The sequence below is a fragment of the Tasmannia lanceolata genome, unplaced genomic scaffold (genome assembly GCF_043159265.1).
Source record: "Tasmannia lanceolata isolate RefF3 unplaced genomic scaffold, GAP_Taslan_0.1 ptg000008l, whole genome shotgun sequence".
Classification (NCBI taxonomy): domain Eukaryota; kingdom Viridiplantae; phylum Streptophyta; class Magnoliopsida; order Canellales; family Winteraceae; genus Tasmannia; species Tasmannia lanceolata.
In genome coordinates, this window is record NW_027518685.1 from 26,995,628 (window position 1) to 27,010,706 (window position 15,079).

General features: G+C 39.6%; 1 protein-coding gene across 1 annotated transcript; it reads right to left on the minus strand.

Annotated features, from left to right (window-relative positions):
* Positions 1-1,863: 1,863 nt before the first annotated feature.
* Positions 1,864-3,351, minus strand: LOC143882844 (protein FAR1-RELATED SEQUENCE 5-like). The gene is made up of 3 exons (XM_077386245.1): positions 2,831-3,351; positions 2,196-2,670; positions 1,864-1,929 (listed from the first exon to the last, which is right to left on the minus strand). The coding sequence occupies exons 1-3, from the start codon at positions 3,349-3,351 to the stop codon at positions 1,864-1,866; spliced, it is 1,062 nt and encodes a 353-aa protein (XP_077242360.1).
* Between the last annotated feature and the right edge of the window lie 11,728 nt (positions 3,352-15,079).

The window sequence follows — 15,079 nt, forward strand, 5'->3', positions numbered from 1 at the left end:
GAATTTTAATGATGATCTGATGTTAGTAAAAAGTCTCCTAAAATCTGATAAGTTTCAAAGAAAATATTAAATAATATACCAAATAAACTCCAAAAATCTTTAAAAATTCATGGTAAAATGAATCAGTAACATATTATTTTCCCACGAAATTTCATTAATTTTAGAATCTGTTTGGTATATAATTTAATTTTTCTTCGTCAAAAGATGTTTTTTGAAGAGTTTTCCATTTTTAAAACACGATTTTTGATAAAATTACGATTCTGGAAAACATCTTCCAACCTTGTTCTGATGTGATGAACACAAGAAAAATTTAAAATTCCGAAAAATAGATCATCCCGAGATGGCTATTTTTTCGAATTTCATAATTTCTCAGCCCATATTTTAAATAAAATACCACTCTTCACTTCAAATTCTAAAGAACCGTTGATCCAATGTCCGATCCGATCCGATAGTTATTTTACTCTATTGAAGTAGAACATCGTATTAAATTTCGGGACTAAACGGATTTGAAACACTTATACAGATCGTGAGTTTTAGCACAAACAATTAATATTGAATTTAAGTCATTTAAATGCTAAAAAACCATGCAAAAATCTAGAAAAATACCAAATAATTTCAAAAAAAAATTCAAGAACAGTAGACTTACCTATGGTGGAGTTCCTCGACGAATCTGAGAGCAAAAAAAATTCCAAAATATCGCCTATGTGCGATCCGCTTTTGCTTTCCTCTTCTTCTTTTTTTTTTTACTGTTTTCTCAAGTGGATATGAAGAGAGGTTGAAAGGGAAAATATGAGAGTGAAAATGATTGAGAGAGAAAGATAGAGAGAGTGGGAGTTAAAAGGATAGAGAGAGAGAGAGAGAGAGAGAGAGATATCGAGGCTTCTCCCTTTCTTTTCTTTTTTTTTGAGAGAGAGCTTGCTCTCTTTTTTATAAGCCTTGTTTTGAGGAATCCACCTCAAATACCCATCTTGGAGTTTCTTTAATAGAATAGGAATTCTAAATGATCAATATTTCTAATCAAAAGGGAATCCAAGAATAGATTAATGTGAACCCTTCCAATAACAACCGAAACCCATTTGAATGCATTCAATGGTGTTCTCCTTTATTTGTAGCAACAATGATGCCTTTTATATAAAAATTCTAATAATTGAGCAACAACATCACCACCTTTCCATAATAAAAACCATGTGGGGTCCTTATTAAGATGCCTTGTTCAAAATATGAGAAAAATTCAACCTTGCATGCCTTTTAGCATCTTTTTTTTGAATAATGGTAAGAGCATCTTTTTTTTTTTTTTGAATAATGGTAAGAGATAATCCCAAGTGGGTCCCATGTGTATTTCTCACAAATTTTCTTCAACACCAACCGAATCATATGTATGGATTTTTCATTTTTATAGAAACCACTCATGGTTTGGAATCATTACCATACATAAAACCAAAACACCTCCTCAAAAAGTAAGCAATTTTTATTCTCAACAACCCAACGAATATAATTTTTGTAGCTTTGAAGGACCCACTTATTCCCATGTGCATATATGTTTTTCCCTATGAATTCCCAAAAGCTAATGCTTACCTCACAACATGCACACTAAGCATTAATAAGCTCATTTCAAATCAACCGAATTTCCATCTTGTATTATGGCTTAAAAAAATGAATGGGGTCTACACCATAGGATGATCTAAACCATCCAATTTCCCAGCCACATCGTATATTGGTTGTCCCCCTTGCATAATACCCATAAGATGATCCCAACCGTCCAAATAATAGCCACAATGTAAATCGGTTGTGTGACCAAAATACAATTTCTGCAGATTAATCCAAACCATCCATTAAGTTGTGCCTAAAAATCATTTTCGAGAATTATCCGAATAATTCATCTTGATGATCGCAACAAAATTTGTTTGTTAAGGTAACCTCCCTGAACTCCTGGATTCTCATGAATAACTCAACATTTTAGCAGAAAAATCAGAACATTACAGAAATGACCAGAAAGATTTGAGAAAGTGTAAGGGACGAACACGGGAATGGAAAATACTGAAAAATTGACAGCGAAACCCTAATTTCTTTGTTGATCAAAGCAGAGCAAAATGGGGGTGTCTACAACTATCAGAATCTCGCATGAGTGCAATATGCTCAACTAGGTGCCTCTGTATGTGCCACGAGCAAATCCTATGACGTGTGTTTGGGAAAACGATTCTGATAGCATTTCTCATAGCAATGTCCATGTCTGTGATAATACAACCAGGAGCTTTACCAAACATGCATTTTAACCATTGCTCAAATAACCATATAAATGTCTCTTCTCTCTCATCTGCTAACAACGCAGATCCGAATAAGGTAGACTGCCTATGATGGTTAACTCCAGTAAATGGTACAAAAGGCATCTGAAACATATTCGTCCTATAGGTCACATCAAACACAATGACATCAGAGAAGACCAAGTAAGCATTCCTAGCCCGTGAATCGGCCCAAAACATGAATCGCAAATTCCCCTTCTTATCCATCTCCATGGCAAAATCAAAATTTGGGTCTTCTGCTCGTCTCTGATGGAACTGTTGGACTACTAGGAATGCTTCTTTCCCCATATTGTTCTGCCTGCGTACTCTCATGTGGGACACAACTTGATGTGCTGTGACAGCACTAGCTTTAGATGTGGAAGTAAGAAACCTAGCAATTTTAGAAGATTGAACCCCGTGTCCACTGAGAGTGTCTATCAAATTTTTGGCGACCGCATTCTTAACGAAGTTATTCTGTGAACGATGCATTTGTCTTTTGCCAGGAGATGTGTTCATGACAATGTTTGGCTTCAAATTTAGACACAACCCACTTCTCATTTTTCTTTCTAATCTCCAACTTCGCTCCGCAACCATCTCTTAGAGTTCGATGCAACTTCACTTCTTTTCCTACTTGCCTCTTATCTTTAGTATTTTTGAACCCCTCTCTAGCACAAACAAATCCCCTCATTATAACTTCATGATTTGCCTTCGACTTTTCGGTCTTGGATTTCCTTATACCAAAACCTGTGGCCAACCCATAAATATTATAAAATTCATATGCAGCTTCTACACTTTCAAACTCCTGGTTAAGAAAGGGTTCCTTAAATACATGACTCTCACCATCATCTTCACTACCGTTACCACTACAACTCTCCTCGTTGACCATAGAAAGTAAGGCACCATCATTTAGATTTCCCCATTCCTCATCCAAAAGTAACTGATTGCCGACAGATTCATTGTTTATTAACCCAAAATCTTCCCCCTCCTCATCAAAAAATAACCTATTAGCATCGATTTCATCAATTGATAGCCCAACAGTCTGCTCCAAGTTAGTATCCATCAAGTAGTCCATTCTAAAAGAAAAACGACAATTAAGGGGCATTTCAGAATCTTCATCATCAGATAGAATTTGGATATCTGAAAATATATCATACAGGGCAAGGCAAACACAATAATAGAATTACACTGATTCAAGTTTACAAAAATAAATAGGGTTTTACAAGTGTAAGTCAGAAGTATCCAACCAGTCTTGCCTCATATCATGTACCTGATGTTTTGATTGGAAAATAACATACGCTACAATAATCTATCCATAACAGTTTTGGCATTTGAGCCATAATCAAATTGGATGGTACTCTGTTTTGCAACAGTGTGCTCATTGATTCAATGTGAGGAGAAAATCCATCAGAAAACATTGATAGAAAAAATCTGCTAATAAATGAGCCCATCCACGGATTAGCCGCAAATCGAGCCTAAAAATTGCCATAATGACAAAAAAAATTCCACCCATTTATAAACCCTAAAAATAAGCAGACGAAGGTGAGAAGAATCTTACAGAGGAAGGGGTTTTTCATTTGGATGGCTGAGATTAGATGGATCAATTTCCATCTAATCTCAGCCATCAATAAACCCTTAAAAATTTGCAGATGACCACAAAAAATATCCAACCAGCCATTTTTAGCACCATTAAATGAGTTTTTCTCAAGAATTTTTGCACAAAATAGCCCCACAAATCGAGCCTAAAAATTGCCATAATGAGAAAAAAAATTCCACCCATTTATAAACCCTAAAAATGTGCAGAGGAAGGTGAGAAAGAAACTTACAGAGGAAGGGGTTTTTCATTTGGGTGGCTGAGATTAGATGGATCAATTTCCATCTAATCTCAGCAATCAATAAACACTAAAAAATCTCAACCATAACCACACACAAATTCCCCAAAAAAATCCAACCATTTTGCACAAAATTGTTTCAAGGTTCCTAAAAATGAGAAGAGGAAGGGGATGACGAAACTTACAGAGAGATGAGAGGGAGAGAGCGGCACGATTGAGAAACCCAAAATCGTCGTTGTGAGAACCCAAATATCGGATTGAAGAGACCCAAAATCGATCGGTTCTCTAGGGTTTTTGAAAACCAAAAAATCTGTGCGTATGAGAGAGAGAGAGAGAGAGAGAGAGAGAGAGAGAGAGAGAGAGATCGTCGAGCAATGGGTGGATCTCTTCGTCGAGCTTCAGTGGGTTTTCTCCGTCGAGACATAGAGAGAGACACACGCAGAGAGAGAGAGAGAGGGAGAGAAACCGTCGAGCCTAAAAATGGGGTTTTTTTCGTCGAGACACACACACAGAGAGAGAGAGAGAGAGAGAGAGAGAGAGAGAGAGAGAGAGAGAAACCGTCGAGCTTCGGTGGGTTTTCTTCGTCCAGACACACACACACACACACACACCGTCGAGCTTCGGTGGGTTTTCTTCTTCGTCGAGACACACAGAGTGTGGAATGATAATTTTGACTTACCAAATGAAGAAAACTCATTTCGATGGCTGAGATTAGTTGGGAATTTATCCAACGGTATTTTAAGAGGGAGGACTAGAAAACCATCTCTAGGGGGGCGACTAGAGAAACTTTGCTCATATATATATATATATATATATATATATATATATATATAGAGAGAGAGAGAGAGAGAGAGAGAGAGAGAGAGAAGAATCGAACTAAAAAGTTCTAAAACTTCATTAAAAAAAAAAGGTTCTAAAACCCTAAAACAGAAACCCCACACTTTCGGATAAAAATACCCTCTAATGACTTCAAAACTCACTCCCCACTTAAAATTCACGTAATACATATGCGCCCTTAAAACACACAACTCAAAATACTTAAGTGATTTTGAAGGGAAAAGACAATGGTACCCCTACTATAACTTAAAGGAGTGTATTACGGGGCCTATTTAAAACACACATAACTCAAAAAGCTTAAGTGATTTTGATGGGAAAAGATAACAGTACCCCTACTATAACTTAAAGGATTTAAAATACACCAAAAATTAAAATTAGGACCTTAGGATGGTCCCCATCAAACACCTTTTGCTGGTCGTGCCTTCCTCTCCTGTGAACAAGATTTGGAGGACTCTTGCTCCTCCTAAGGTCTGTGTTTTCGGCTGGACTACGTGCATTGACAAGATCTTGATGGTGGACCACTTGCGCAGCCGCAATATAATTATCGTCAATCATGGTGCTCCGTAGCTTGAGGCAAGGAAATAGTGGAACACATCTTTCTTCATTGTACGGTAGCTAGAGAAATTTGGTCATTTGTCCTGAATTTGTTTTGGCACCTACTTGGCCTTCCCAGCTCATATTGCGGGTATGAATTATTGAGGGGTGGACCTCTTCTCCTTGGCCCAGGAGGGATCAGATCCTGTGGAGCTTGGCCCTTTTGGCTTCTCTTTGGGCTACCGGGAAAGAAAGGAATAGTCGAGTCCTCAAAGTTTGGCTGAGAGAATTTTCTCCATTCAGCAACAAATATTTTCGTTCGTAGTGAATTGGGCTGGTGTTCTCCCAGATTTTAGGGGTGTCTCTGAATCCTCTATTGGAAGATCCTAGGCTAAGATGAGGGTGACCAAGATAGTAGCTATTAAACCAATTCCCAGGTGGCCGCATCCTGCTATTGGATTTGTGAAGCTGAATTTTGATGGGCCTAGTGTGGGTGGTCCGGCTGGTATGTGGGTCCTCTTAGAAATGCAAATGGTATCACTATAGATGGGCCTTTTCTGAGCCTCTTGGTCAGACAGATGCTAATGACGCGGAGGTGCGGGCCTTCTTGGTTGGGATTCGCCTTGTAGATCTCTCTAATTTTAACCATTTGGTTATGGAAGGTGATTCGCTTAACGTGATTCAGTAGATGAGGCCGGGGGAATTATCCGTGGAGGTCTTCCGATGCTATCGAAGAGGAGTTGGTCCATGTCGGAATCATCCTATGACTTTCCAGTATGTTTGGCGCTCTGCCCACAGTGAAGCTGAACGGTCAGCCCATTCAGAACTGTATAGACCTGACTTCAAGACTTTTAATTATCTCCCTCCATGTTATATTGTTAGCTCTACTTATTTTTTGTTGTTTTGGCTTGTTTCTGCCCACCTTGATCCTCGAGCTTGACCTGTTTTTAATATAGTCGTCCTTCAGAAAAAAAATGTCTTAAAGTTATGAACTGCAAAGACAATTAGATTTAGAAAAAGTTACCTCCTCGATACCACATGGTCCACGTCGAACTGCATGTGGGCGGATAATCACCATCATCGTCGCATCCTCAACCTCAATATTCATATGGGATGTCCCTCTATGAGGACCATATAAATAACCATAAGGGAAGATGTACTAATAAGCTTCAACTCCAAGGTTATCCCTTCTCTTCTTTACATTCCCATACACATACCCAAAGTCAAATGACTGAGGGCCAAGGGATACATTTGTTCAGACGACATTCGTGTATCCATTACCACCCAAAATTTGGAGGGCACAATCTCACCACCACAACCACGATCCTCAAGCTCAAGGTACTCGGATTCACCATCATCTACAACACTCATGCTCCAGCCCTAACTACAGCACATCTATATAGAATAAGGGTGAAACACAATTAACCTATACATTATAATTCACAGCTTCACCACACTCAGTCTTAGCCTCATCACCAACGACAAGGATGTCACCATTACTGCCACCTATGTTGTCTTTATCATAGTTTTAAAATTTCAGATTTCATTTGGGGCCGGCACGAACTCAATGAGTTCCAATTTGTGCAGGCAAATTTTTAATCACTAGACCGAAGTCTTAATCTAATGGCCATACAAGTAGCAACATACAAATGATCAACGTTCACCTATAACTCCTCCAAAAGTAATTACAAAACAAGATAACCGTGTAAAAGATACCAATAAATGTGTGAAGAGAACCTTTTAAGCAGGAGTTTTGTCACTAAAACATTCAAGGTGCAGCATTTCAAACATATTTTAAGGTATGATACCGACCATGCAAACATTGAGCGTTTCCGGTAGCAGCGTTGTATGCTGAGAAAGTAAAATCGAGAGAAGATAAAACCCTAAGATTGGGAAAAGCAAGAGAGAAAGAGAGAAAAAGAGAAAAAGGAAAGGAAAATGAGATAAGGGAATAAAATACCTGAGAGGTTTTGGAGGAGGGAGTAGAGACTGAAATCTTTGTTGTAAGAGAAGGAAGGATTCTTGTACAAATTTACGGGAATCTCTAAAACGCGCAGGTAAGGGTCCAACCCGAACCCGATCCTACCTGGTTTCCAAATCGGAGAGGTTCGACCCGACCCTTTTTCCAAACCGAACCCGAACAGACCCGAGTTTTTAAGCTTAACAAATAAAAAAATTTCATAAAAAATTCCGGGTTTCAATCGGGTCGGATTGCCCAAACCCTCAACCTGAACCCGAATCCAAACCTAATCAGAACTCAGCCAGACCTGACCCGACTTTTTTTCGGGTTGAAATCGACCTGAGTTGCACCCCTACGCAGAGGGTTATATTTGCACTCTAAGGGTATTTGGTTGCGAGTACAACTCTTGCGAGGAAAATAGATTTCCGTGGAAATTCATGTTTTGCGGTTTAGATGTAATGTTTTCTGAGGACAACGCAATTCCGGTCAAACTGAACAAATAGCTACAGTGGATGCTCTCTCGTGCAACAGGCTGTCTACGAAATTGCCTTCCACGAAGGTGGCTAGCAAATCCCTTTATTGACTGATTAATGCATTTACGGCAAATTATTACAGGTGCAACTCGGGTCGGGTTCAACCTGAAAATAAAAAATAAAAAATGTCAGGTCGGGCCTGGTTGAGTTGAAGTTAAGTTTTCCTAGCCCGGGTCGGGTTTGGGTTGAGGGTTTGGGCAAGCTGACCCTAGTGGAATCCAACATTTTCTATGTAAATTTGATTTTATAAGCTTAAGAACTCAGGTCGAGTCGGGTTGAACTTGGGTCGGGTCGAGTCGGGTCTGGCTGAACCTCGTCGGTTTGGAAGTCGGGTCGGGTTGGGAAATGGGTTCCTCGGTTTGGGTCGGGTTGGCCTCAACCCAACCTGACCCGAGTTGCACCCCTACAAATATGGACCAAATATTATTGGATTGTGCACAGGGCAATAGAAGAATAACAAAAGATGCACAACAATCACACTAGCATTCTTGGCCCATAAAATATATGCCCCAATTATCATCAGGCAGTGATAAACCAACCCCCTACTATCTTAAATATGAGATTTTATATGGTGGCCGACCTTTACATGTAAAGGACGGCCCCGATTTTTTATTCAAGAAAAGCCCTCTTTTTTACTTTTGCATGAATAAAAATCAAGGGTGGCAAGGTTTTATCTCTCCGCCCTTTTTACCACACGGTCGGCCACCATATAATTCTCCTTAAATCAACCCCCATCTCTCTCTCTCTCTCTCTCTCTCTCTCTCTCTCTCTCTCTCTCTCAGCACTGCCCTGTATGCGGGTCGATTTACCATTGCCCTTATCAAAACATTGTGTAAAATAGGGGGCCCCACCTTACATATGTGCTGGGTGGAGATAGTGAGACCCATCACATCAGAACAAGAGGTAAATTAGTGCCCCCACCGGCTGTGAATAACATGAATCGGGTTTGCTCTGCCTGAACAAGTCCCAAAATAAGAAACCAACTTGTTGAAAAACCTAACTTGTGTAGAATGTGCGAGATAATCAATGCACCGAATGCCATTAAAAAATTAATAATTAAAACACAATTGGCCATTTTAAGAACAGGATCAGTTAGTTTTCGTTTAGAATCAGCTATTTTGAAAAAAAATGCCCATGAAAGAAATATTAAACAATAAAATACACAACAATCCATCTTTACATAAGTCAATGTCAACTTACATTCGGAAAGCAAATAACCAAAATGGTCAGTGTTGGAGAAAATGGTTCTTAGTGGAGATGATGGGAAATGAAAATCAGATGCTTCAAGGAGCGTAGTCGCTTTCCTTAAGACAATATTCGCCCCCGCCAACTGTGTGCAAGGGTACCACGAATTCCCCTCCTATATACAATGAAGCTCGTTAGCTCGGTGATTTCTACAACAAAATGTTTGATTACGTTTTGCACTTAACAGAATCAAACACCGAATCACCATTTGGATTTGACAAGTATATGAGATACTAGTGTCAATTCACTAGAAGGAACTTTGAAGAAAAATATAAAGAATAATGTTCAAAGGTTTTCACGAGAGTGAATTCGCTTTGAAATCCCTCATATTTTAATTTCCCAAGTGGAAATCCATACTCTGTTTAGATTGGTGGTTTCTACTCTATTTATAGAGTATCTGGTGTCTTTTCCTTTGGAAAACACTCCTTCACGACATCTTTTCAGATTGGAACGAAATCTTATCGTTAGATAGCGCCCATCCGCGATTTTACAGTCCAGATTAATCTTGGAGTGATTGTTGGTTTGTGTAAGACCTTCGCCCTCCCCCGTAACCGCGGATCATCAATCCATGGCTTGGATTGTTCCTGATCGGCTCTTGATCGTTGGGATGCAGCGGGACACGATCCGACGTTCTACATCACACCTAATCCCCTACTAGCTTTTATCCCGTGATCCAATGCTTCATATCACACCCGCTCCGACACTTGCTGTTGGAGCGCATCTGGCCGACCATTCGGCCATCCCATGGCCCAACCTGACCGAACGGGACCTTGACCGATCCAACGGTCCATTTGGTCACCCTATGTGACCGATGCATCGTGCAAAAAGCGCCACTAACATCCTACAGCCCGCGCTGCTCGTGCGACCATCACCTTTTGCGAAAACCCATTTTGCTACAAAGCAAGAGAGAGTCGTAGGTAAAGTCTTATATACCTCTATCCAACTTTTTACACTTATGATCTTTCCAAAGCACTTTTACACTCTCTTTTCAGAAGCACTCACTTTACAAACAAAAAGCAATTTTCTTTTGTAAAACCTTTTCAAAACCATTTTATTTTGAAAATACACTAACAACAAGTACAGTAGTCATAGTTGTGACAGGAGGCCTGGGTCATCTTACTATTTATTCTCACTAGAAGTTAGAGGCTCCTTCTTGGAACTTATTATTCAAAGAAGTATTGTGCGGAGATAATGCTCCAGATTTACATGGGGAAATACGGAATGATCCTGACCCTTCATCTTCATCTTATTCTAATATTCAATTTGAGTACTCATAGGCTGACCATCAATCCAGACAATATCTTTAGGGCTGGGCATTCGGTTATACCCGAACTGATTTTGCCAAAATTAACCGAACCGAAAATTTTCGGTTACTAAGAATAGGGAACCGAAACCGAACCAAAATTTATAAGTAACCAAACCTTTACCGACCGAAAAAAAAAACGATTATTCTGTAAGTTCGGTTATAGCCAAATAATTATAGATTGAGGATGAAAATGCAAAAAAGCCATGCAAAACGAAGTTGCAGCTCCAAAAAAAAATCCCCTTCTTCTCTCGGTTTCTCCTCGAAACCCTAATAATAAAATCCTCTTTCTCTTTCTTAGCCAAAGTGCTAAACGCCCAAACTCTCTTTGAAACCCTAAATCGAATCGTAGACTTAAAAGACTGAGATTTGGTGCGGTTTGGAGTTTGGTCACAGGGATTTGGATCACAATAAAAAAAAAAGCGCTCGGATTCTTCGGAAGAATCGGAACTTCAGATTCAAAGATCACTTGATCTCTCAAGTCTCAACTCTCAACTCTCAAGTTCCTGTTCCTCTCCTTCCTCTTCAACTATTCCTCGGTTCTTCCTCTTCTTGGAAACTTTGAAAATGAAAAATGAAACCCCTGGGTATAATGACTAATAGTCTAATACTATTATGCACCCATTTTTACTCGGAACACCCCTTGAGCTTTTGAGCCATGACGTTGACATGTCACAGTTGAAATGACTAGTCTCTTCTACTCTTTCATCATTTAATTGTCTTTAGTGGTGGTTGGGGTTTGTACAGACTCCAAAGTAATTGCGTGCATCCGTAGGGAAATAGTCCTACCCCCGAAGGCGTGGGGACACCATTCGTTACCCCGACTAATAGTCTAATACTATATTATGCACCCATTTTTACTCGGAACACCCCTTGAGCTTTTGAGCCATGACGTTGACATGTCACAGTTGAAATGACTAGTCTCTTCTACTCTTTCATTATTTAATTGTCTTTAGTGGTGGTTGGGGTTTGTACAGACTCCAAAGTAATTGCGCGCATCCGTAGGGAAATAGTCCTACCCCCGAAGGGCGTGGGGACACCATTCGTTACCCCGACTAATAGTCTAATACTATATTATGCACCCATTTTTACTCGGAACACCCCTTGAGCTTTTGAGCCATGACGTTGACATGTCACAGTTGAAATGACTAGTCTCTTCTACTCTTTCATTATTTAATTGTCTTTAGTGGTGGTTGGGGTTTGTACAGACTCCAAAGTAATTGCGCGCATCCGTAGGGAAATAGTCCTACCCTCGAAGGGTGTGGGGACACCATTCGTTACCCCAAAAAAAAAAAAAAAAGACTCCAAAGGGAGAAAAAAAAGAAGAAGAAGCGTGCACGGTTGAATTGACTAGTCTCTTTTAGCCTTTTATTATTTAATTGTCTTTAGTGGTTGGGGGGTTGTACAAACTCCAAAGTAAAAAAAACGTGCATAATTTACTTTCTTCATAAAAGTTTATTTCCAACCCAAAACTTCGGTTCTCTGAATAAACCGAAACCGAAACCGTAAACCGATATTTTTTTTTAAATTAATAACCGAAACCGAACCTTTACATTTAGGAACCGAACCGAAATGACCGATCGAATTCAGTTCAGTCGATTATTTTGGTTATAACCGAATAGTGCACACCCGTAAATATCTTCATCGATAAATCCTCCGCAAACGTCCCAACAAACTCAAGAACAAAGGCCATAGAGAGATTGAGTGAGGAGTGTGTGAGAAAAAAAAATAAAGGATAGAAAAACTCCACTCAAAATATAATTTCTTTTTTCTCTGTTCTTTCAGCCACTTCTCACCCTCTCCCGCTCTCCTCAATCATGCCCTCTCAAGTCTCTCCTTATCCCACCTTCACTAGCCCACTCTCATTACTTTATAAGCTAATCTTCTAGGAAAGAACTTTTATAGTTACCAAACACGGCCTAAGGACATGTTTCTTTCCCCGTAAAAAAATAATGGCCAAAAGGGGTTTTCTGTTGTTTCGTTGCGAAAGTTGGGCATAGAAAAAACTAGGGTTGCATCGACCCGACTCGAAAATCACATGGGTCAGGTTTAGAAATCATGGGTCTTGGGTAGGGTCGGGTTTTCCACCCAACTCATATGGGTGCACTGTGACTTTCTTAAGTATCTCTTGAATAACATAGAAATTTATTTTTCAATATATTGATACAATTGTTTTGATTGAGGTGATTATGTTTGTTATGTGAAAATATAGTGTTCTTCTTAAAGTTATACACTTGATGACATAAATTTAGAAATTTTTGGTTTGAAGATTTGTTTTTTTTTTGTCTACAACTTTAAAATTAGTCACTATCCTACGCTAAAAAATAAAAACCCAACCCAACCCAACCCGAGAAACTATCTTGGGTAGGGTCGGATTTAGGAATCTTGGGGTTTCCTTTAAAAAATTAGACCAGACCCGACCCGTCCCGAGATAATTCTCAGGTAGGGTAGGGTTTTGGAAAACCCTACCCGCCCAACTCGAGTTGCACCTCTAGAAAAAAACTATTCAAACCGGAGACACATTCAGTCAATTGAGGGTCTCATTGCTTGTGGTCCATAAACAATTTATGACCTCAAGTCGAGTAAAACATTTCTGCATTTCACACTTAAATGAAACGGCACCTTCTCTCTCCTCTCCCCCAACCCAACCAAGGTCGAGCTACATGTAGTGTAAGGGGGGCCAGCTGCCCCTGTTGAGTTGGGCGAAACTCCTGAATAGGCCCAACTCAATTGGGCCCAGCCTTATGCCGGCCTCTGTTTGGTTGCCGGGTTTGTTTTGTTCCTGAGAGTAATGTGGGAGAGTAAGTTAAATTTTGGTCCCATCCCATGTTTGGTTGCCTTTTAGCACCAGGTTTTTTTTATCCCACTCTTGTAATGATTACTTGTGGGGTGAATTTTTTAATCCCACTTTTGTAATGATTGCCTTTTCATCCCATCCCAAGATAAACCAAGGAACAAAAATAAACTCAGGAACCAAAAATAAGCTTGAGAAGAATTTTTTTCTACCCAACAATTCAAGCAACCAAACAAAGGTTTTTTTTTTTTCCCCACCATATCTCCCAGGGTATTTTTTTCTCCCACATAACCAAACATGGGATTTTTATTTTACCAGGATACTTCTAGGACTTTTTTTTTCCACCTATCTCCCAGGGTATTTTTTTCAACCACATAACTCCCAGGAACAAAAAAAACCCGGCAACCATATAGAGTGCCCCCCTTATGTATAAATCATGGCTAGGCCAAACCAACACCCTCTCTCAATGATCGATGATCTATTTAGCCCATTATTCAAACTTGTTACATGTCAACCTTGGATCATCCCTCATTGCTATGGGATTTTCCGGGAGTACTACTAGCCAAACCTTTTTATTGTGATTAAATAGGTGGAGATATGATATCAAGGCTACATCTAGGTAGTTGGGAGGCTCAATTGAAGAGTTGTAGACAGGTTAGGGGTGGTCATGTTGAGGGGTTATTGTTATGGAATGATATATCCGCACCCTTTTCTTCCCCGGGCCACCCTATTGTAGTCTAAAAGCAGTAGTCCAAAAATAAATAAATAGACTATAGGCCTATAGGGGATGGCCTAGGGAAGAAAAGGGGACGAGCTTATTTGAATTTAGTGACTCAGAATTTGTGCCCACTTCCATTCAATTATTGTTCTTTAGTAAAGCAATTTAGTTAAGCAATGCTGTGTGGGCCCTACTTTGTTTGTCTGCAGCCCTCTTTTTATCTGAGACGTGATATATTCGCCCCATTTTCTTCCCCAGGCCACCTTCTTGTTGTGTAAAAGGTAAAAAGGAGTAGTCATAAAGAAATAGACTAGAGGGCTGAGTGGTCGGGGGAAGGAAACCGGACGAGTATATCAAACCAATTGAAATTAGAGATGTTAGGCTTCCTGAAAAATCCTGATATAAAGTTCTGAATAAGAAGATGAAGTTATAAATTTTTCAGTCCTTTACATTGATGAAATTAGACTGTTGCTTTTCTTTGTTCTGGCCGTCCATTTAAAGGCCTTAAATTGTAGGCATCATCTACAGCTAGGCACAAAAAATAAACGGTTTGGATCACCCTACTTGTCCTTTTTACTCACCCAACAACTCCTTTTCCATGGAACACGTGTGTAAAGCTATTAATGCTGTTTCGGAATCGTAACAGCCAATGACAAACGTGACAAAAATAAAAGGGAACTGATATATTTACCCCCTTGCTTCCCTGCCACCCCCCCCCCCCCCCCCCCCAGTGTATTTAACTATTTATGAGTTATGACAACCTTTTACACGACAAGGGGGTGGCTCGAGGAAGAAAATTGGGAATATTTCATCTCCCAAATAAAAAAGAAAGGTGCTAATAGACAAAGTAGGGCCCACAGGTGGGGCTCCAGCCTCCAGCATTGCTTTACTAAACAGAACTCATTTTTGTCGATTTGCTTTATGAAACAGAAATAATTGAGTGGAAGGTGGTGTACAAATTTGGAGTCACCACGGAAGAATGCTCTACTAAAAAGTAGAAAGAGAGATATACAAGAAAAGAACAGAGGTAAACTCAGAGAAAGAGAG